This window comes from Chiroxiphia lanceolata, chromosome 6, assembly GCF_009829145.1.
Source record: "Chiroxiphia lanceolata isolate bChiLan1 chromosome 6, bChiLan1.pri, whole genome shotgun sequence".
Lineage (NCBI taxonomy): Eukaryota > Metazoa > Chordata > Aves > Passeriformes > Pipridae > Chiroxiphia > Chiroxiphia lanceolata.
The window spans coordinates 5,338,221-5,362,092 of record NC_045642.1 but is presented as its reverse complement, the minus strand read 5'-3'; the positions used below and the strand labels follow the sequence as shown (position 1 = coordinate 5,362,092).

General features: G+C 42.6%; 1 protein-coding gene across 1 annotated transcript; it reads left to right on the top strand.

Annotated features, from left to right (window-relative positions):
• The first annotated feature begins 13,757 nt into the window (after window positions 1-13,757).
• LOC116788025 (acyl-CoA (8-3)-desaturase-like) lies at window positions 13,758-23,252 on the top strand. Its single transcript, XM_032690287.1, has 12 exons — window positions 13,758-14,000; window positions 15,748-15,858; window positions 16,522-16,719; window positions 17,081-17,182; window positions 17,354-17,482; window positions 18,564-18,624; window positions 19,981-20,057; window positions 20,380-20,477; window positions 21,099-21,195; window positions 21,666-21,745; window positions 22,427-22,552; window positions 22,648-23,252. The coding sequence occupies exons 1-12, from the start codon at window positions 13,758-13,760 to the stop codon at window positions 22,697-22,699; spliced, it is 1,374 nt and encodes a 457-aa protein (XP_032546178.1). The 3' UTR covers window positions 22,700-23,252.
• The last annotated feature ends 620 nt before the right edge of the window (window positions 23,253-23,872 follow it).

The window sequence follows — 23,872 nt, the reverse complement described above, 5'->3', positions numbered from 1 at the left end:
CCAAGGGACCTCTGTTTCCTGAAAAATCTGAACTACAGGAATACAAGGATCTTGTATCTCCTTTTTTCTCTGCACCTCCCCAACGTCATTCTAACCTGATTTCCTCCAGCTCCAGTTCTCCCTCCTGCCCTGCTGATAGAATAATGGAATCATAGAATGGTTCTGGTTGGAAGGGACTTAAAGATCATCTCATTCCACCTCCTGCCATGGGCAGGGACACCTTCCACCAGACCAGGTTTCTCCAAAGCCCTGTCCAACCTGGACACTTCCAGGGATGGGGCAGCCACAGCTTCTCTGGGCAATCTGTGCCAGGGGTTCAACCACCCTCATAGGGAATTTCTTCCCAATATCCAATCTAAACCTGCCCTCTGACAGTTTAAAACCCTCCCCCTTGTCCTAGGACATGCCCAGCACAGACTGGAGTGTACTTGGTCCTATTGCCCAGTGTCAGTGTTGCTGGGTCATGGCAATAAAAAGGTGCCTTCAATTTTTCTCTTAATAAAAGAGTGACTTTGGAAAAAATCCATGGAATATAATTCCCTTTGCTGCTTCTTCCTCAGACCTGCAGTCTTTGTGGAACAGAAGTCCTGGAAAAGGAATTGTCTCCACTAGCAAGCTCTTAAATATGACCTTAGATATTAAAAGCAAGGTTGAGGCATCACTGCCTCATTCATACAGACTGTTTTATTGGCTTCCATGAGTGTGTTGTCAGTGTTCAGCTGCATGAACCAAGGTGTGCCTTGCGTTCTTCTTGCTGTTATGTCTGAATCTGCTGACAGAATATAATCCCTCTTCTCTCTACAAAGAAACCCTCTCAGCATGTTTCCCAGGTGTAGAGCTTCCCTGGGGACAGGGCAAGGTTGAACGGATTTTAAATAAAAGCTGTGGAAAGGCAGTCAGGGGGTTTCTCTGATCGTAGAATGGTTTGGATTAGAAGGGACTTAAAAATCATCCATTTCCACCTCCCTGCCATGGGCAGGGACACCCTCCACTAGCCCAGGTTGCTCCAAGTCTTGTCCAACCTGGCCTTGAACACTTCCAGGGATGAGGCTGCTCTGGGCAACCTGTGCCAGGGCCTCAACCATCCTCACAGGAAGAATTTCTCCCCAGTATCCAATCTAAACCTCCATATCCAATCTAAACCTACAAATCATCCTCTCAGAGTGTTTATCTCATTGCACCAGCCAGGGAGAGCCTAAGTGGCCTCCTAATGCAGGCAGTGAACTGAAGTTTGACACTTAAAGTTAGATATGATGACCCTAAACCTAAATATTTGGCCTTGTAAGGAAAACCAAATGTAAAAACCCAAAACCAGGACAAATTATGGGCCCCAGAGGCCTCATAGGCCCCACAGGTTGCATAGAACTCATAGGCCACATAGGTCCCATAAGCCCTACATCTTATTTACTGCAATTCTAAAATAAAATAAGAGTCTGTGTTTGCAGGGATGGAGCATTCACAGCTTCTCTGGGCAATCTGTGCCAGTGCCTGCAGAAGACTTGTTACTCATTTGTGTGTCTTTGGTCTGTTAATGTGAAGGGGTTTAAGTGAAGGCCTTATGAGGTGTTTAGGAGAAAAATTAAGCAGTAACTAGAAGCTTCTGTAATTCCACAACAGCAGTATCTGATCATACCACATGATTTTTTTGTGCATTGATCTTCAAAAGACTTTTGGGAGCTTCATGTGCAAAAGAAAAAGACAAGAAAGAAACGCAGAATGGTAATTTAAAAACAGGTTGGAGGCCTTTGAAGGTGAGTGTTTGCACTGGAAAGACAACTGGACTCAGTCCCTTTTTGCTTGGCTCTGTCTTTGTGTTGTGTCTCAGCCTACCATGTGGCACTTGTGTCATTTATTCTCCCTGTGTGCCTTCCAACATACTTTAACAACATTTCACTGTGATATTAATGCTGATGAAAAGGTAAATGAAACTGGTGCTAAGTGGTGAGTTGGCACTTGATAAGCTCACTGCTGAGACCAAAAAATTCTTCATTTGTCTTGAAGTTTGCATGTTTGCATGGTGGCACTGCCAGGAGAAGGTGGTAAGACTTCCTTCTATTTACTGGCAAGGGGATCTTCCCATTTAGATTCTCTTCCCATTTAGTAGCTCAGACTCACTCTCTACTGAACTCCTCTTCGGACTGAACTTGTCCTCTAGGTCACTGCTTGATGCTTTTAGCATCATTTCCACCTGAAACTGGGAGTAAAACCTGCCTGCTCCAAGTGCTGTCCAGCTCTTACTAAGGTTGTAGCAATGTGCTCTCTCTGGTGGCACATGCATCCAAGTGCAGATAAAATATATGCCAGGATTCTACTTTATGTTTTCTAAACCCAAAATGTCAAATCACCTTCTTTTGGAGTGCAGTTCTTGGTTCCTGGGTGCATTACACATCGATTCAGGAGTCAGAAGTTCCCCTTATGACTTCAAGTCAAGTCAAAGCTTTTTTTAAAATTTTATTTACCAAGTGCTCTCAAAGGAGTGTTTGACTGGATGCAGATCTAGAGAAAATTGTGTCTTTCTTCACTCCCTAGGGAGAAACATCTGAGTTTATAATCGATCGATACTGGGACACCTAATGAGAGGAGGGCTAGAGAGCCTCAAGAATTTGATCAGAGGCTGGAGGGGTTGAGAAGCAACATGCACATCATTAACTTGAATATATTGCAGTAGCAATTTTATCACCACAAATAACACATGAAGAGGGATGAATTTTGGTGCTTTGAAGCCTCCTTATCTCCTCAGTGGTGGAGCATTTACTGATACACTCATCAGGACCAATTATGGTCTTTGCACTAGACCACCAGTAAACGGTGTCCCCAAGTGCCACACCTACATGGCTTTTAAATCCCTCTGGGGATGGTGACTCCACCACTGCCCTGAGCAGCAAGGCTGGGCAGGCTGCTCCCTTCCTGTGAAGAAATTTTCCCTAATATCCAGCCTAAACTTCCCCTGGTGCAACTTGAGGCTGTTTCCTTTTGTCCTGTCCCTGGGAGCAGAGCCCGACCCCCACCTGGCTCCACTCTCCTGTCAGGGAGTTGTAGAGAGCAAGAAAGTCCCCCTTGAACCTCCTTTTCTCTGGGATAAACTCCCTCAGCCCCCTCAGCTGCCCTTCATAGCACTTTTGGGGACCTGCTCACCTTGGCTGCATCCTGAGAGCCTTCTCTTGGCCAGCAGCTACACCTGTGTCACCCTGTGTCATCCTGTCATCAGCCAAAGGAGCTTCCCAGAGCATTTACAGACTTTGAACTGACTTGTGTCCTGCCCATGTCACCTAAAATCACAGAATATGTCGAGTTGGAAGGGACCCATGAGGATCATCGAGTCCAACCCCTTGCTCCTTGCAGGACCACCTAAAACTAAACCACTCGACCATTCCAATAATTTAGATGTATAACCTTTCTCAAGGAGAAACCCAGGAAAGGATAAGGAAAATAATCCAAGTTTGCCCCCTTGTGGTACTGTCCCGCTGTTACTCCTGGAAATGGGCCACATTTACCTTCTCTTTGTATGAATTCCTCCCTGTTTGCTGCAGGGACTGGAACAACAGATTCTTTGGAGCATCCTTGGACCTTTAAGGACACTACCTCTGCACCACAGAAGGCCTCTTTGCTACCAGCTTATGGTTCATCCTTTTCTGAAGGGGAGAGACTCGAGATTTGGATGACAGGTCAGTCTTTTGAGTTCCCTTCTGCACAAGACTCCTCCAAAACCTCTTCTCCAAGAAAAGAAGCATAGGAATAGCTACATGGACTCTTATATAAATATCCTTTTCTTTCAATCCATCTTACAAAAAGTGAAATGGGATGTAGTGTCACAGGCCAGGAGTAGGCTTGTGTCTCCTTTGCTTTATCCATGTGATATCCTGTGACAAACTAGCAGTGGTTGGGATTGACTCTAACAGCCTAGGCTAGTCAAACTCATTCCTTTGCCTCCATCTGCAGCTCACAAAGCCCTTTTCCAATGGGAAATGAAGTCTCTTTATGTCCCTGATATAATGCCTTTAGCTGCAAATTAATTCCTTAGCCTGTTGTCCCAGGACACTAGGAGATCCTGCTACAGTGAAGGTCACATTTCAAGATCCAGAGCTCCCAGGGATAATCCCAGCTGCTGTCGAGCTTCATGTTCCATGCCCAAAGGACAGCACTTGTAATGTGTGGAGTGGTTTGGTGCCTGGTATCACCACCTCCTTGGGTTTACAATCTGGAAGCAATCAGTACACAAGCAACTAGGAGCTGCCCATGGCTAAGATTAAACAATTAGTACTTCACTTGGATCTCCAGAAGTATCCCACAGGCATAGTCCAAGGCCTCCCTTTCTCTAATCAAGGATTAGGAGCAATTAGAAGTCAAATGCAATGCTGGCACTATATCTACTAATATCCATCATGCTGGGCTGGTGCAAAAGATTTAGGAAATGTGTCTTCATAATGCAATCAATTTGCTCCCAAGGAGAACTCTCCAGGTGGATCATGGAATGTCTTAGGTAAACACCATACTAGAAGAACAAAGTACTTAATCTAGTTAACCTATGGAACAGTAATCCATGAATCCAACTAAAGATTTAGGATCTGTCCCTCAATGGACTAGTCTCATTTAGGAAAGGAGAGCTCTTACTCCAATCAATTCAGGGATGTAGAACTGAAAAGAGATGGGCTGCACATCAAAATTCACCTTTAGTCCACATTGTTTCCTTTATTTTTACCAGGCATTATAATTTCCCCAGTTACTTTTTGAGTCTTTGCTTCCCTCAGTAGCTGCTTTATCTGCCTCAGTTCTAACATTTCTTTATATTTTAAAGATGCTTCCCCCCCCAAACTTTTAACCTTCTGTTTTAATCAGATAGTTTTAAACTCTGCATACTCTGAATAAACTCCTATTTACACTTTTTTACCCTTGCTGACCCATAATTAGAAAAAGCTGAAGTTAAAATCAACTGGGAACAGTTGAACTGTGCTTTTACCAATTTCCCTGCAATTTACAGTTCAGTTTTGAATGAAGAGCATAAAATAATCCTGAAGGGGCAAAGGGCTGAAGATTGTACCAGATGAGTTAATACTAAATCTCCTGTCTTAGTCTGAAATAAGCAAACAAAAAAAGAGATATTGAACAGAGTTTTGCTATCTTCAATTACATTTATAGATAGAATTAACAATTTTAACCGTATTGGTTCTTTAAAAATTGGTTTCGGAGAAGATAATTAAAAGTTCTGTCTGAAAAATAAGAAACTTTAATCATAGGTAAGTAGGATAAAGAAATCTTTAACTGAACAATGGGTTTGTCCTTGAGTGGGAAGGACATATAAACATCTCCTGCCCTTAGATAAAGATGTTTATAATATGAAATCATGAAAAAGATATTTATAAAAGAAAATAAAAAAGGAGGTACTGCAATACAACATTCACTACTTAACACCATTTACATTGGCTGATTGAATTATATTATCTGCTCTTTGTATGTTGGAATTCTAATCACATAATTACTTTTCTGGTTGTTAATCAATGTGTAAGAAGCTTTTGACAGATATTGATTAATATTACATACACTGAAAAGTGAGAGTGAGTGGCTGTGATTGATGTGATGGCTTGAATTGTAGCCTTTGTTTCACAACACTGAAGGTGCAGTTAATATATCCATGTAGTTTCCAGAGGGAGCTGCACTTACGATTCCTGGGGATGTAAATGAAGTTGGTGTGTATCCAGTACCTGTTGCATCTATAGAAATTTATACAAGCCAAAATATAAACAAATTAGATAATTTATGGATTATTTCAGATAAATTCTTTTTGGCAAGCAAGAATGATTGTGTGGTTTAGGTTTCTTTTTCTTTCCCCTTAGCAGGGAAGCAGAAGGAAGAAGACCCTAGAAGAAAGGATGAGTTGTGATGTAATGTGGATCCATTCACTCCAAGAGAAAAAAGGGAATTAGGTAACCCAGTTGGTGCTGGATACAGGTTGAGCAAGGAACTGGTCCAGCTACAAAATATAGTTCCTCCCTTTTAATCTTGATAATGCTCTGAAGTAACAGGATGAGTTATACTCCTCTGCTTTGCTCCCCCTCATTTCCCTCAAATAAAAGTTAGTAAATTGTTCTCACAGAGTGAGTGGGTGTCTGGGATTTTGTAAGACAATTCTAAGTGTGGAAAACACCAATTCTCAGTTGAGACTGGCTGAATAACTTGATTTTAGTTTCTGTCTCCCTTGGGGAGAATAAAGGAGAATCATTTAGACTCGTTCCTAGAGGTGAGGAGATTGTAAAAGCTGATTGTAAGAGAGCAATTCTGCAAGAGGTTATTTTAATTGTTTAATTTTCTGTTTCAATTGTTTCTTCAGACTTTTTCTACAAGTGCAGTTCCTTAAAGAACTCTGTTATTTCACTTATGAGAGAGAAGATGAGAGGTAAGTTGGTCACTGCCCATAACAGATGGAAGGAACACAAAGAAAAGATTATTAGATCTCAAGTACTTTAGTTTTCTTTAAATTTAAAACTTGTGCTGCCTCCAGCAGTGACATTTTAGAAAAAAACTTATCAACCCGAGCACTGAAGGACTCATTAAGTTGTCCAGCTTTATGAAGTCAGGCATCTAGTCCAAGATAGTTCCTAAGTTTTCTTGTCAACAGGGTGAGATAATCACCTCCAGATGTAATTTATGCTGTCCATTTGCTTAAATGATTATAGAGCAAGAATACATAATCCATTCAGATTAAGCATTTTAAGACAGCTAAAGCTAAGGTAATTAATTCATTTACTATATCTGAACTCTCCTAGAGCAACAATATCTACAAACCAAGTGCTTTGGTGTATCTCTGGAAAAGAAAGAAACAAATATCAGTCAAGGAAGGATCAGTAGTGACAGAAAAAATGTAGTGGTCTTGTAGAAGATTGGGGAAATCTCTTCTAGATGGCTGTGCAAAGTGCTGGTTGTCTGTTCCACAGAATGATTAATTAACATTGAAGAGAGAGGGCTACTTGGTAGGTCAGAGAAATGCTGTGGTGATCATATTATCAGAAGATAAAAGAAACAAGCAAATTTCCAGGTGATGTTTATAGTCTTTTTCTCCAAAGGAAAAGTCAGGAACCAATACAACAGTAACTTATATGTATATATTTAAATTTTGGAGAACAATGTGAATTTGTGCTGCTCCCTGTAGGAGCCTTTAAGGTCAAAGAAATACAAAGGAAGTTCTTCTCCTGAGCCCCAGTGAGTGAAACAAATGTTCTGCCCACATGTTATGGAAGAGACTTCTCAGGGAGCTAATTTGGGGTGTTTTGCAATGTGTTTTCACCTCTTCCTGCTGTGACTTGTCTGGACGTGCTGACACACCTCAGATGGGAAGGCTGGGTGGATCTCTAGCTTGGAATAACCAGTTTTCTCCAAGTACTAACAGCAGACAAAGCTTTCTACAAACAGTGTCTGTAAGTCTGAGTGTGGACACAGTCTAAAATGTGCGGGAAATCCTTGCTGACTCCTTGCACTTCTTCATCTCCTTGTGCTTCTTGGAATCCACAATTCCTCTCTTTTATAGGAAAAACAGGGGGTGCAGTGGTATAAAAATGAGGAATGAACCTCTCTGTCTTCCTTTCCAGGAGAAAATGTGTAATTACTGTGGACACTGTTGCAAGTTTCTCTCTAGATTTGCTTTAAGAATATCAGTTTAAAGGTCTTTTCCAACCAAATTATTCTAAGTTTTTCGGTCTTTCCCATCCTTGCCAGTGGTGTGATGGCAACATACCTCTTATGAAATCTCTCTGCTGACTTTCATGAAACCCATGTTTCACCTTCTATACCAGGTAATTGGAGACTGGTTTTGTCCCTTTCCTTTCATAATTCTATACCATATAATTTGACATTAATTTTGTTCCTTTTCCTTCATAATTCCAACATATTTAGAGTTTCTAGGCTGTTCCTTTGGCCTTTTCCAAATATTCTCTTCAGCAGAACATCACTCTCTGCAGATTAGGAAAGGAAGTAATTATGGTTATGATATATAGAACTAAGAAATTATGCAATATTAATCCCTCTCTCCCTCACAGATTGGCAATGGAAAGTGGAAATCAGCTGAGAACATGCCAGGTACACTTAAAATGTCAGGGAACTGGATGGTGAGAGGTCAGTTCAGCTATGATGTGATACAGGATTATCTGGAGGAGACAAGAATTCCTAAGGGATTTCAGGCTCTCCCCGACCCTTTTGAGGACAGAGGACAGTATTACATGTAAAGGCGTCATCCAATGCAAAGGGATCATCCAGTTCCACCCCCTGCCATGGGCAGGGACACCTTCCACTAGACCAGGTTGCTCCAAGCCCTGTCCAACCTGGCCTTGAACACCTCCAGGGATGGGGCAGCCACAGCTTCTCTGGGCAACCTGTGCCAGGGCCTCACCACCCTCACAGGGAACAATTCCTTCCTAATATCTAATCTAAACCTCCATATTCAATTTAAACCTACAAATCATCCACTCAAATTGTTTATCTCATTGCACTGGCCAAGGAGAGTCTAATTGGTCTCTTAATGCAGGCAGTGAACTGGAGTTTGGCAATTAAATGAGGTATGATGAGTCTAAACTTAAATATTTGGCCTTGTAGGAAAAATCAAAGGGGCTAAACCAAAACCAGGCCAAATCCTGTTCACTGTGATTCTAAAATGAAGTAGGAGTGTCTGTCTTTGCAGGGGGAGAAGGACTGGTATATTTGGATTTCAATCAAATAATGGACATAACCTTAACTCTGTTTTCAGTTCTTCACAGGACCAAATTTGAAATACTTTGGTTGTGAAGTACTTTCACTGATTTTCTGGTGTTTGTAGGACAGCTGCTCTCTAAATGGATGAGGATAACACCAGGGAAAGTTATGTGGACTGATAAAGCTTTCAGCTGCTGAATTTACTACCTAATGCTCCCTTGTGGACTAAGTGATCATGCACTTCATTTTATGTGTCATTTCGATGTAGAGGTGACATGTGATCCTTTATTAGGACTTTCCTTTCTGTCCTCTGCTGTAGAAGCAAGGTAATTGCTGCATGCCTGATGAAGTTTGAGGTGTGAGAAACAGGGCTGATGAGAGAAATCACATCCCCATTAGGGTTACAAAATCCATTATGCAGCAACTTTAAGCACATGAGCACAGACACCTCCATAACTTCTGTACGCAGCACCTTTCTCAGCTTATTTTCCATTTATCCCATTAACTAGAAGTTATTCCTTGCTGACATACCCCAGGAAGCCACATTCTTGTAGTTTTTGTTCTTCTCTCCCCTATTCTTGTATTCATAGCTTGGCTCAAGCGAGTCTCAATTATATTTTGAGTTTCCATGGAAGCTTCTCCTTCATGACATTCGTACCTGCCTTGTTCAGACATGCAGAGCTACATATTTAGTGCCTCCTCAGCCCTGAATTCGTGACAGAGAACTTCTGGTTTGATTTAGATGGAAATAGGGTCATCTGGTGCTTAGAAAAGCAAGTTTCAGTTGTTAAAAGTGAGGAAAAATAGTGGGAGAATGGCTCTATATGTTTCCATAATTTCTTCAAGGGGTTTAGGCACCCAGACCACGACTGTGGGTGCAGCCAAAACAGGATATAATCAGCTCTACTGGCCAAAAAGGGTGTGTGGTGTGATAGAAAAATCAGATTATATAACTTTCTATTCAGCAAGTCCGTGCTGCAAACCTTGAGTCACATGCTGATGCTTTTTGAGGGGCAGTGATAAGATCTGCTCTTGTGAAAGAACAGGTTACATCAGGAGAAGATGCAAGGATACAGTTCTGCCAGTGCCTCCCTTCCATCCCTACTGTAAAACTTCGTGTTTCAGCTCAGATGACTCATGCAAACAGGGCAGCACAATTTTTTTCATCCCATCCTGAGTGACGTGCAGACAAAACTTACATGGTATAAGCATAAGAAATCTTTCAGTCAAAATACAGTGGGTTTTTTCCTTTGAAATTCCAGGTTTTTCACACATCCTTTGCCTCTTTACTGACCTCCACTGGGTTACAGTACTCAGTTTTTCAGAAATTGCTGCAAAGTGGCACAAACAAACTACTTTCAGTGGCATTACTGCCAACCTCTGAACCCAGTGCTGGTTAAAACTAGGGGAGCACACCCAAATAATGGGGAACATCAACTCTGGGCCTTATCAGCTACTCCACTAAAACACTATTTATCCAATCCTTACTCACCTGAGTCTTTTCTAGACCAGCATTCAGGACCTTGAACAAAAGGAAATGAAGAATTTCTATATTTCCTAAAGGTCCTTGTTATTCTTCCAAAATGTGACTCTGCTTGTGGCCCTAGAAGAGTTCAGATTAAGCTACATAACACTGGTGTTCTTCCCTAAAACACAGTATTCAAGTTATAGCAGAAGAGGGACACTCTTCTGGTCATCAATTAGTCCCAGGAAGCAACAAGAGTTGTGATGTTTTGAACTGGAGGGGAATATGGATTCATCTTTTATGCAGATGGTGTGACACCTCTGAGGACTTGTGCAAAGTTCTTGTAATCAACTTTAATGAGAGTTATAAAGAGTTTAAGAGATATTCTGTCATAATTCCACACAAATTTGCATTTGTCAGCTTGATTGACAACAAAAATGATGGGGCATCCAGAATTTCTCTGTTCCACTGTCACCACCCTTATTGCAACAAAAGTATTCTTTATTTTTAGCCTAAACCCACCCTCTTTCAGGTTAAAGCTGTTGCTCCTTGTTCTGTGACTACATATCTTAGAAAAATGTGTCTCTCTGTCTTCTTTATGTCACCTTTACAAATTAAAAGGCCATGGGGAACATCCTGATGTTCCTCAAAGGAGATGCCAAATTCTTTCAGACCCATGGAAATCACAGGGCCTGACCCACAGCACCAGTTTGGCTGAACAGTCCCACATCCCAAGTCCTCAGCAGAATATTAAGACCCTCAAAAGTCCCCACCATGGGACTTTTTCCAGCTTGATGCTCTGAACTCCAAGGAGAGAATCACAGATCCTGCTCTGAATGAGGAATGAACAGAGAACATCCTTCTGACAAGTTGCACCACATGATCAAGAAGAATGAGCAAAGAAAAAGAAGGAACAAGAGTTACAGGCTGCAAATAATTACTTACGGATACAATTTGCATTTTCCTCCTATATATTGCATTTTTATGAATAATTTATTTTGGTTCTTCATTATGAATAATTTATTTATATTTTATTTATATTTTGTTCTGGGTTGCTCGGCTTAATTAGTGCTCCTTTTTCCCCTTTTTTTTCTTTTGTTTTTGTGGTTTTGTGGTTTTTGTTTGTTGTTTGGTTTGTTGGGGTTTTTTTGCTTTGTGTGGCATTTTTTCTCCTTTTATGGAGATTTTGGGTTACCTCTGATTACATCCCTTGGTTTCTTGTATCATTGGAAGTCACAGAATCATCTTTTACTGAGGCTGTTGCTGCTGCCCACAAACTGTAATGAAAGATGAACCCATTAAAGAGATTTTACTGAGTTACAGTGAAAAAAGCAGCAAATATATTAATCACTTAGGAGGTGCAACGGCTCAGTTTGGAAAAATCAGATTTTAACCTGCACAAAAGATCCATTTATCCTTGCTCCAGATATCTAGGGTTTTTAATTTAGGCTTGATGACATATTTATTAAGATAAATGTTCCATAAGGGACCATCATGCAGGTTTGGCCCACTTCACCCTGCTGCAAGGAGAAGAAAAATGGATTACAGAGTATAAAAACGTGGGATGTGTGAGAGAACAAGTGGATATCAGGTAGATGTCAAGTCAGAATTTGATGTTTATCTTTTTAGCAGCTGAGATCTTGATTGTGAAAAGATAGATTGCAAAACACCAGTGCTTGCAAGACTGGAAATGCTCAAGTTTAGCTTAATGTGGGGTTCCAGTAGAAAAGTGAGCAGCTGGACTTAATTCAAGAGCTGTGGAGCAGATTAATAAAGGGCTGTTAGATTGTGCTGGCCATCGAGAAAAACACTCCATCTCCACTTGGAGAGGTGGGGAAAAACACGGAAATCTCTCAGTGGTGTCACTGGAGCTTTTTAACTTCGTGCAGGATTTCAGGATCAGAGAAAGGTTGGACTTGATGGTCTTGAAGTCTTTTCTAACCCTAATGATTCTATAAAGTAGCTAAGGAGGTATGAACACAGGCCAAGGAGGGGCTGAATCCTTCCTCCTTTTCTGCTGAATATTCAAAATTGAGTATTCAGTGTAGGAGGGCAGCTAAAAGGAACAAGTTGTGCTGCCCTTCCAAAGGTGCGTGCTGGTGGGCAGGAAGCGGCTTACCTCAAATGTTATAAAAACATATTCTATAAAAAGTACCAAATGTGAGCCTAAAGGGATGCCAAAGCCCAGGAATGAGAAGGAAAATGTGCTTCCTGACTGCCTACAGGGGAGAAGCAAAGAAACAGATTGATGATAGAAGCTATTAAACCTTTTTTTAAGGCATCTTATTGCACTGACTGACTTTGGGATTTTCACATCTTCCTATAAAGGGGAGGAGCCATAAACACTGTGTAAACAATTTAATTGTGATAATTAGATGAGATTTCTCTTGGTTCTCTGCATCAGCATTTCTTACTTGAAATCTAAACTACAGAATCATTACTGAGTGAGAGCTTTACCAGCCCAAGCAAACTCAAGAGCAAATGAGCACTGAGGAAAAAAAAGGCAAGTAGATGTGTGAGAAATGTTATAAATGTAAAGGAATTAATTCAAATTAATCATCAAAGGCAGTAACTCAGATAAACTAACTCCAGCTTTGATCACATGCTTTGAAAACTCTGTCCTGATTGTGGGCTCCTCCATCTGGGTTGCTGCTGATGTGGGTTTTAACATGTGGTTTTCTATGGAACAAAGAAATCATCGACTCGATCACAGCTTTATATTTTCAAGATTGTGGTCTGTTTTGAAAACAGAAGATTATGTAGATGCTGTGACTGTTTAGGAATATAGGAAAAGTAGAACCAAGCATTGTTTTGCAATTAGTACTCATTTCTTGGAGTCCCCAAGTCAATAGTTTACTTATAATTTTACAAACAAGAAAGGGGCACAGAGGGGGTTAAAAAAAAGCAGTTTCACAATCTCCCATCAGAATCTGGTACAACATTCAGTGTGTGCCATCGCAGGTTTATCCCAGGTGACAGAAGCATCCAGTGCAAGCTCCAAGGATTATTACTGCCAAGGGCTCTGTGGAACCCCCTGCTCTCTGCTCCCTTTTTGCTGTGAGTGCTGGAGAACTGGAAATAGAGAAATACTGGGTTTCATCAGGTGCTAAATATAATACTGAGTTTCCTTGAAATTGGTGTGTTTTGGTTGGGATTTTTTTAACTGTGCATAAGAATGTGCTTAATTCATGTTTCATCCAAGGGTTTCAGGGACTGTAACATCAAAGCTAAACTGCAGAGTAATATCATATTTCTGGTTAATCAGGGGTGTATTTTAAGGGAAGTTTTCCCTGTCTGAGCCAGTCCTGAGAACAGAATGAGCTTGCTGAGACCCCCCCCCTCAAGTAGTCAGGTACTCCCCACCTATAGGTACTGCGGGGCTTTGGATGCTGGGGATGCTCTGGGGGTGCAGAACCGGGACAGGGAAAGGGCGATTTTTTGGGGACAAACCCAACTCGGAGCAGTCGGAGCTCATGAAGAAGCTGGGGAAAGGCGGGGCAGGGGGTGCGGGAGGGGCAGGGGGTGCGGGAGGGCCAGGGCGGGTCCCACCCTTAAATGCCACGGCGGAGCGGGATGCCGAGCTGGAGGGACGGGAGGGAGGAGGGAAGGAGGGAGGATGGCAGGGCTGGGGGTTGGCGGGGCGGTGCAGGATAGGGATGGCGACGGGGATAGGGACGGGGACACCGCGGTGCTGCGGCGCTTCACCTGGGAGGAGATCGGGCAGCGGAACGGGCGGGGGCCGGCCCCGCAGGAGCGCTGGCTGGTGATCGACAGGAAGGTGTACGACATCAGCCACTTCTGCCGGAGGCACCCGGGAGGGGCCCGGCTGCTCGTCAGCCACGCCGGGCAGGACGCCACGGTGAGGGGCGCCGGGACATGGACGGGCCGGGAGCGCCCCGGGATGCGGGGGCCAAGCAGGGAGGGCCTGGGGGGGCGACTGCGGGATGCGGGGGTGCTCAGGGTATGGGACAGGGTCGGGGGAATGAAGCGTCACTGCCCCATGCGAGCCTCCCCAGCCCCGTGCTGCGGACACGCCGAAATGAGGAGAGACAGCCCTCGGGGCAACGGTATCGATCCAAGTCGAGACTCTCTTAGTTTAAAGCCATTCCCCCTTTGTCCCGTCCCTCCAGGCCCTTGTCCAAAGTCCCTCCCCAGCTCTCTTGGAGCCCCTTTAGGTACTGGAACCGATTCTCAGGAGGACATGGAGATGCTCCAAGGGCTGGAGCACCTCTGCTATGGAAACAGGCTGGGAGAGCCAGCGGTGCTCAGCCTGAAGAAGAGAAGGCTCCAGGGAGACCTTAAAGCCTTTTCCAGTCCTAAAGGGGTTCCAAGAGAGCTGGGAAGGGGCTTTGGACAAGGGCCTGGAGTGACAGGACAAAGAGGAATGGCTTTAAACTAAAAGAGAGTAGACTTAGATTAGATGTAAGGAAGAATTTTTACTTTGAGGATGGTGAGGCCCTGGCACAGGTTGCCCAGAGAAGCTCTGGCTGCCCCATCCCTGAAGTGTTTAAGGCCAGGACTCTGAGCAATTCTGGTCTAGTTTTATCTAGTTCTACAATTCTTAAACCTTTAGGATTACTTTCATCTCCTGATCTTGCTTGTGCAACTACTGTGAGCTGCAGTGATTGCTCACAGCCAGGGTAAGGTGAGAAAGCTGCCACAGGAGCTGCTTCCAGAAACACCCTTCCTAAATTCTATCCCTCCTAAATGCCCCCCAGCATAAGCTGGAGGGAAAGCAAAGACAGTAGTGCTTTTCCAGGCTGGCATCCAGAAAAGTTTCTGTAGTTACTGCTTGAGGTCCTTCTGACCTTTGGGATGAACAAAATGAAAAGAATTAGCCAGTTAAGAGGTGTCCAAGGATAGGAGTTGGTGCATGGGTAAAAAGACTTCTGCTCATCAGGTTTGCTTGTCTTGTTTAATGCCGTGGAAGCTTGTGGTAAACACACACAGAACCATTCAGGAAATTCCTTGGAGTTCTTGCTTTTTAGTACGTGCAGGAGTAGAAAAGAGTGGTAAATTAACATCTAGACAAAGATGTGACAAATGTGATTGTTTCTTTGCTGCGTATTTTAAAAGAAAAAAAAATCCCCAGACAAATAGTTCCTGATTTTCCACATATAATGGATGTTTGAGGCTCAGGAAAAATTAAGAAATTATCTTAGTTGACTGGAAGATTTTAATCAAGAGCAGAAAGCCAGGAAAGTTAGCAACACAGGAGAGGATGAAAAACACAGAAGGAGCTCAGTAAGCAAAGAAACCTGAGGGATGGTAAAATGAGGATAATTAATGCCACAATATTAGTCAGGGTGACAGAGCACAAGACTGATTTAGGCATATGGTGGAGATTCATTTAATTTTGTATTGTGAAGCCTGTACACCTGCATTAATTGCAATAGTGGACATGAGCCCTCTTCTGAAATAAGATTTCATTCAAGAGCTTAGAACAAACATGGGAAGGCAAAGGCAGCAAAAGCTTGATGAATTAGGAAGATAAATGATCTTTGCTATTGTGGTTCCTCCACAGAGAATGTCTTGCACAGCAGATTGGGGTTTGTCACCTGGAATTTGGTTTTCTTTCCTCTTCCTTTACTCTCGTGCATATGCAGGACGCCTTTGTGGCATTCCATGTTGACAAAGTGCTGGTGAGCAAGTACTTGAAGCCACTGCAGATTGGGGAGCTGGCACCAGACCAACCCAGTATTGAGCCCACTAAAAATGTAAGTCTGTCCTCAAAAATCAGATCAAAGGTAGATTAAAAAGATACTCTGAGATCAGGCCTTGTTCTGTATCTTCCCAATTTTTGTGCTACCACTTAGAAACCATAAATGAATATTAGACTAAATCCACAACCTGTGGTTGAGAATGAGATTCCTGAAGATTATTTTTTTCTTATCACAGTAACTCCTATTTAGCTGGGGGCCAGTTGGGCTGGAGGTGCAGATTTTTAATAGAGGAGTTTAACTCTCCTCTGTTAATCCTGGGAAGGGTAAAGTGACGATGTAAATTAAGAGGAATGATTTCATCTGAAGACCTACCACAAGGTGGCATGTGAAGCTCATGCATATAAAGTACAACTAGACACAATCTCCACCTGAGCTACTGTGCTACTCTCCCCCTGCCAAGGAGATGATGGAAGGAGCACCAAAGATTAGCCTTAGGGGCTGGGGGTGCAGAAATTGGGATGGCTTCTTTGCTCTGTGCACCTTGGCAAAGACACAGAGAATCTGTAAGAGAGCCGTGAATAGTTTATTTGTGTGCAAGCCCAAGTCTTGCCCTTTTAGCCAGAGCCTTTGCTCTTTCTTTCCTCAATTGTTTTTTGGGTTATGAGGCTGCAGTGCCATCTAAAACCAGAGAATGTATAACCCTGGTGCTTTCCCCAGGAAATGCTGGTGAAAGATTTCCGGGAATTGCGTCATACTGTCGAGAAAACAGGACTTATGGAGCCAAATCAGCTTTTCTTCTTCCTGCACCTCGCTCACATCCTGCTGCTGGATTCTGCTGCCTGGCTCATTCTCCTCTACTTTGGGACATCCTTAATGCCTTTTGTTGTCTCCCTGCTCGTGTTGACAATTTCCCAGGTAAGCAATGGAGCCCACAGAATGTGCACAAGGACTTCCATCACCTTTTATCCACTTACATTTCCTAGTCCTTCATTTCCTGACTTGGCACAAGTCCTCCTTTGTCATAAGAAGACAACAACTATATGGATATAAATAAGAAATTCTGCATGTGGGGGGCTCCCACTAAACTAAGTCTGGCATCCTTTCAGTGAGATATATTCTGGGGAAGGCCTTAAGAGCATCAGGATTTCATAGTCCCTTTCTGATGGTGACTTTGGAGCAGTGTCAGAGAAGTAAATCTGGGTATTTTGAAGCAAAGGATGGATGTGGCACCATCCTGGTCTTCTCCCCTCCCAAAGTTTTCTTTTTCCTCTTCCAGGTCCAGGCTTCGTGGCTACAACATGATTTAGGACACCTTTCAGTATTCAGGAAGACCAAGTGGAACCACTTGCTGCACAAGTTTGTGATGTGCCACTTGATTGTAAGTACCTGACCCTGGAAAACTGCTGAGATTGGATGATTTTCCCCGTAAAAATGTGCATTCTGAAGACTCTGTGGGGGATTCCGTTCAGCATTGGGGGAAGTGGGGAACTGGGGAGAATCTGGCTCTGAAAGCATCATACTTTTCACACTTTATTCTTCATTTAAAAAGGGGGCATCAGCCAACTGGTGGACTCTTCTGCACTCCCAGCACCACTCCAAACCCAACTGCTTCCATAAAGACCCTGACATCGATATGCACCCTTTCCTGTTCACTTTGGGGAAGAAACTCTCAGTGGAGGTCAGTGTGTGTGTGTGGGAAGAACACCTCAGTCAACAACCATGCCGGACCATAAAGATCTAAAAGTGAGATGTGATGGCAGTTTCTGCAAAAAGATTGGGTCTACTTTCTTCATAGTTCACATTTAATCCCTTTAAGAATATCTTAAACAGCTGACAAGTTGTAATAAATTAGACATGATGTACGTGCATCACACATAGGGTGAAAAATCCACCAGCAAAAGGACTGTTAATGGTTATAGAAACTTAACAACCTGGAACACCAATTCAGTAATTTATGATTATTAGATAACCCATAAACATTCATATAAAGCGTGTCTGCAGTTGGTCTTTTTTATATTATATTTATATTACTATTTATATTAATGTCAGAGGCTCAGAGATACAAGTGCCTTTGGCATGGCTGTGTCTGCCAGAAGGCAGAAGCCTTGCTGTGATAGGAACAGCAGAAGTTAATAACTCAGGGCTGTTGCTGTAGCTCTAGTTGGGCAGAAGTCATTTGACCATAAAGGATGTGCTTGGACACTTCCAGAAGTGACAACCTAAGAGTGCTGAACCCTCATCAGTTCTTGAATCCCTGTCACAACAGCTACAGCAGTGAAATATTTTTCTCCTTGGCAGACCTTTGCCGTCATGAAGCTGTCACTTAAGTGCATAAAAATCACAGGAGACAGTAGGGGGGAAAATGAGAGAAAATACATATAACTATTTTTGACTGATAATACAATTTAGCCTTGAAATATCTAGTTCCTCACAAAATTAATTATGAATGTGGCAAGAATGTAAAACCAATAAATTCACTAGCTAAAATTCACCTCTGTCCATGCTCAATGTTCTTTTTACCATAACTTACAGATCACACCATCTTTTAATGGATAAAGGCATCAAATCCCTACATTAATGCAATGCGGGTTTATAGACAATATTATATTTGTAAACTAATAGGAGGGAGACAGAAGGAATGAGGCTTGTGGGAAGTCTGCAAGAACTTGCCTCTGGAAAATAAACGGAAAAGAGCAAGTTACCTGTGCAAATTTCCTAGTTGCCACTCAGTAATTTGTTTTTCTGGGTTGTTTTCACAGCTTGGGATCAAAAAGAAGAAGTACATGCCCTACAATCACCAACACAAATACTTCTTCATCAGTGAGTATCTCCATTCTCCTGCAATACCATGAGGGGTATTAATGGAGCTTGCAGATTCTACTTTTGACCTGTAGAAATTCAGCAGAATGAAGGTACCTGTGTCAAAGAGCAAAATAAAAGAAGAACATAATAACCTAGTTTTTGGAACAGCTGAAGACCTGACTGGATCAAACCCCAAGCAAATGGTCTGACTTCAGAGCTGGTGCTGCTCCAAGATCCTCAGGACCTTTCCAGCCGGAATTATCTTATCTGTGTGAGATCAGGTTTCTGTGCCCTTTTTGACTTGAAACACATTGATTTGGTTTGAGAATTTTTAGCCAAATGTTGTTTGTTCCAGAGTAGAAAAAGTAGGGGGGGTTCCCTTATACCAGGTCATCTTAAAATTGTATGGCTTTGCAATAATAAACATACAGCTATTTGGACAGAGAAAAGGAGAAAGTCTCTTAATTCCCTAATTAAGGAAGTTGAGATGAGGCTCCAGGGGCTGTTTGGGAGCTTTATAATGAGAGTTAATAAACTACATAAAGAGAGGAGAGGGAAAAACTCGGAATTTCTCCCGTCAGTGCCCTGATCTCCAGGCTCACTCCTTCTTCCCTTTTCTTCCCACCCTACTGAAGCTTTATGAAGCTTTATTCCTTTTGCAAAGCAGCTCAATTTCAACATGGGACAAGGTGATAATCAACTTTTGCCTCTCTCCAGAATAGTCCGAAGTCTCCTTCTTGCTTGAAAATGGACAGTATGAATTTGAACCATAAAACCCAGCAGAAATGGACACTTTGATTTGACTAATTTCACCTATTTTTTTACCCTTAACGTCTGAAGAAGGCAAGAACTTCTCCCAGCAGTGTCAGGTCTCTCTCTTCTGGCTAACAGAAACAGCAGGGTTATTTCAGGTGTGCATATCTCAGATATACAATACCAAGATGCCTCGTTGAGGAAGGAGATCGTATCTCAGATCTCCCACATCCTCCACAGAGGCTCTGGTTTATGATATCACACCACATCTTTCAGTACTTTTCAAATTTAAATAACAGTCTGTGGAGTTTTTGTGGGTTTGGGGGTTTTTCTTTGCAAGTGAGATGTCTATTTGGAAGGTTGAATTTTTAATTCTCCAACCCCAAATCCCTGGTAGGTGAGGGATTTGTGTATTCTCATTGTTCCCTGCTTTGTACAGCAGAATGGGGAGCCAGATAAGCTTTGGGCTTTGGAAACCACTTCTCAAAATACTCACTTGTGGCTGTTCCCCAGCTAAAAGCCTAAAATGATGTCTGAGGTTTGTAAGCACCACCAGATCAATGGACAGATCCAGTCATTCAGTCCATGACATTCCCAATGATAATGGATTTTCCCCTACAGCTCTTCCTCCACTCCTGTTTCCCACCTACTTCCACTGGCATACGTTCTACATTGCTTACACAAAAAGGTATTGGGTGGTAAGTACTGTTCCTTGTGTGACAAAAGGGGGTCAAGCTGGGGGCCTTCAACCTTCTGAGCTCTGTGGAAAAGCTGTGCCTATAAAAATCTCCTTACTGGGTGTGAAAGCTCAGATTCATCTCTTACACAAGCCATAAAAAATTATTATTAACTTGTGTTAACTTGAATTTCTTCAGATTATACCATTCAGAAAAAACCCCCCAAAACTATCAAAGCTGAATGTAAATTATTCTCTTGCACATATAAATGAAGATTAGAAAGACTTAAGGAAAAGTAATTCACTTTTTTTTTCCCTTTTCTTGTTGTCTCTGTTTTTGGTAGGACTTGGCCTGGATGACGACCTTCTATATCAGATTCTTTTATATTTATGGATCATTATTAGAAATAAAGAGTGTCCTGGCATATTATTTTATATTCAGGTGATGTCTCTTTAGCTTTCCTCTAGACATTCTTTCCATCTGTACCTGCCTGCCTGTCTGCCTCTGCTTATCTTACCACATTCTCCCTTAACCACCTCATTTTTTGCTTAGTGTTTTAATTCCATAAAGTTAAACTAACACTCATCTGTTCAATTGCCAGGGCAAGTTTTAGGTTGCTGTGGCAGCAAAGAGACTTCACTGGGGGCTGACCAAATTGAGAAATACTTATCTTAAATTACATTCAGTACTTTGGATGTTGGGTCTTCCACTGTTTAAGAGAACATTTAACCAAAACAGCTTAGTCTGGGCTTGCAAATACCCAGGCTTGAATGGAGAACACACTCTCCACTTGGACCATTTCACTGATTTTAATCAGTTTGGTCCTTGGCTGCAGATAAAACAAGCTGCACGCAAGCTATGTCAGTGTTAAAACACATTAAATAATCATGAGTTTCAAAAGGAAGTATGAAACTTCCAGGTTTTGGAAGTTCTTCCAGGTGCTGGATTAGCAAGGCTGGTGTTCAGCCATGTCTTTGTGAGTCTGGCTATGCTGCTATTTAATGGCTCATCACTAACCCTCCCACCTGACGCTGGATTCTGCCCTCTGGTCTGATTGCACAGGATGCTGGAGAGCAGCTGGTTTGTCTGGGTTTCCCAGATGAACCACATCCCTATGGATATTTACTACGACAAGAACCTGGACTGGGTGTCTACGCAGGTAAAATATTTTTCTATTCTTAAGGATTGTGGCCATACAGGTACAAATTTTAAACATAAGATAAGCAAGACTCCTATGGCATTGGGGGTGAAACCTGCTGGCAACTGGGCAGGGAAGGTTAGCAGGGTAATGGATTTACTTATGGAAATGGTAAAGGAGCACAGCAATGACACACTCATGGGCAATCTAAAATCAAACTCAGGTCCCAGCTCCAGTTCCTAAACACACCCATCTCCTCACTTTCTGCAAGAGCCAACTCCTAGCTTTACCGTGGTCCAGTTTAGCCAGTCTGTACATCTGCTGGCTGACAAAGCTGCAGGAGGGTTATGATCCCTGGCTGGAGGTAGCTCAGCTTAGGCTAAAAGAAAACAACAGAGCAGAGCAACACACTGCACTGTGCTCTTCAGAGAGATGAGAAAGGCTGCAGTTACTAAGCTGGACTAACTTTGCTTTCCTTTGCCCTCCTCTAGCTCCAGGCAACGTGCAATGTTGAGCAGTCACTTTTCAATGACTGGTTCACTGGGCATCTGAACTTCCAGATTGAACATCAGTGAGTGCACACACCAAGAGGGAATTTTCTTCCCTCCTTTTATTTAAAACTATTTTTCATTTCTCTTTCTTTTCCTTTCTCTTCTTTGCTCTGAATTCTACAAATAGTTGTGGGGCACCAATGAGTTTGTCTTTAAAAAGACTGAAACCCCTAAAGAAAAATCACAGGGATGACAAGGGAAAATGGAACGTGGGCAGGACCCGTGCAACCACATGGGCAGCAACACGGTCTATCTCAAGTAGCAGCTTGGAAGGATTAGGGAAAATATCCATGTTACATCACCTGTTTATAGTGTGCCACAGTAGTTTAAGCCCACTTATGCTGACTATTTATGCTGTTACTTTAGAGAATGAGAAGGATGGGCTCATCTCCTTCTCTGTGCTACAAAGGTGGTTAATTCTGGAAAGAGGGCAGGGGGAAAGTAGTTTCTTCTATAAGCAGCACTTAATTCAGAGAAACATTGTTTTGAAGACGCTAGAGACAAACTGGGGGGAAAAAAAAAGAGGGGGAAAAGCAGAAAAAGTTGTATAAGTCATAAAAGAAAGAAGAGTTGGGAGCAGCTACAGACCCTGCTCAGTGCGAGCTGGGTGATTCCTGAGAAGTATGAATGGATGTGGACACGAGAAAGGCAGGATTTCTCATGGAGCATTGGAAGAGAACCTGCCTGTCTCATGTTCACAGCCTGTTCCCCACAATGCCAAGACACAACTACTGGAAGGTGGCCCCTCTGGTGAAGTCCCTGTGTGCCAAGCACGGCCTGGAGTATCAGTGCAAGCCCCTGCTCACAGCCTTTGCAGACATCGTGCAGTAAGTGAAGCACACAAAAAGGCAGAAGGATTGCAGGAGGAGGCCCTCACCAACACTCCTCTAAGCAATGTGTCCTCTCTCTCTCCCTCTCCTAGCTCCCTGAAAAGCTCAGGAGAGCTCTGGCTCGACGCCTACCTGCACAAATAAGAAGCCAAGGATCAGTGGTGCCATTCAGAACCTGCCATGTCTGCATTCCCAGCAGAGCTGAGGAGCAGGGACCACAGGGGACTCTCTAGCAGAAGAGAATGAATAAGAACTGAAGGATACCATTCCAATAGGGATGAAGCCGCCTGAATTTTACTTCTGGTCTTTCCTGGGGTTTTGGTTCAGATCTGTTAAGAGTGGGGAGGGCAAGCAGAAGGTGAATTGTTAGAACAGGGAGAAGCTCTTTGCTAAATGTGTCTGAGCATTTCTGAGTCTGAGCACGGGCTCAAGTCAGACTTTGTACTGGTGCAGATGCACACACCTCACTTCATGTCAGAGTCCTCTGACCATGTTTTCTTAGGTTCTCCTCATGTGGAAGGTTTAATGTTTAATACAATATTTGCTTATTTGAAGTTACTCGAAATTGCAATTTGAATTTGTTCCAGCAATGTGGTTAAATCATAGTAAGTTACAACAAACTACAGATCACAGTTGAATAAATAAATGTAAAAACCAATGAATTGACAAATTAATAAATAAATGTAAATGTGTTTCCGTTACTGTTCTCAAACACTTAATGCCTTGTACTCTTTCAAGCCACATTCTTTGTCTTCACTTCTCAAAGCTGCTACTATTACACCAATTCTATATATTAAGAGACAGCTATTTCTTATTTTACTGCTTGGTACTGCTATCCATGTAAGGACTATGATCATACTACAGAAAGATAAACCAAAAGTAAAATAAGTTATCTATAGACCTCTGGTCAAATAGAAAAGTTGCTGTTGCAGCTAAACCAAATAAAAAGTTGCAGGTAAAATATCAGACTGAGCAAGGCTGAGAAGCTTCAGTTTCAAGGCTTTGCAAACACAACTAATTTTTGGAGGTTATTCAGAAAGTCACATTGTGTTTCTAAGCACTCTGGGATGTTTTGGGGGTCAGAGAGCTACCCTTCCCAGCTGAGAGTTTGGATTACAAATAAAACCAGGTGAGGAAGGTGGGACAAGCAAGCAGGGAAAAGGGGAGAGTTAGATAGTTGCTTATGCAAGTCTGGCTTGCAGGAACAGCAGCCACATGAACTGGTCATGATGCAAAGCTGGTCTTAATCCAAGACTAGATCGTGGCTCCTTTTTAAAGCAGCCTCAGCCAGCTGGACTTAGGAAAAGGCCATATACC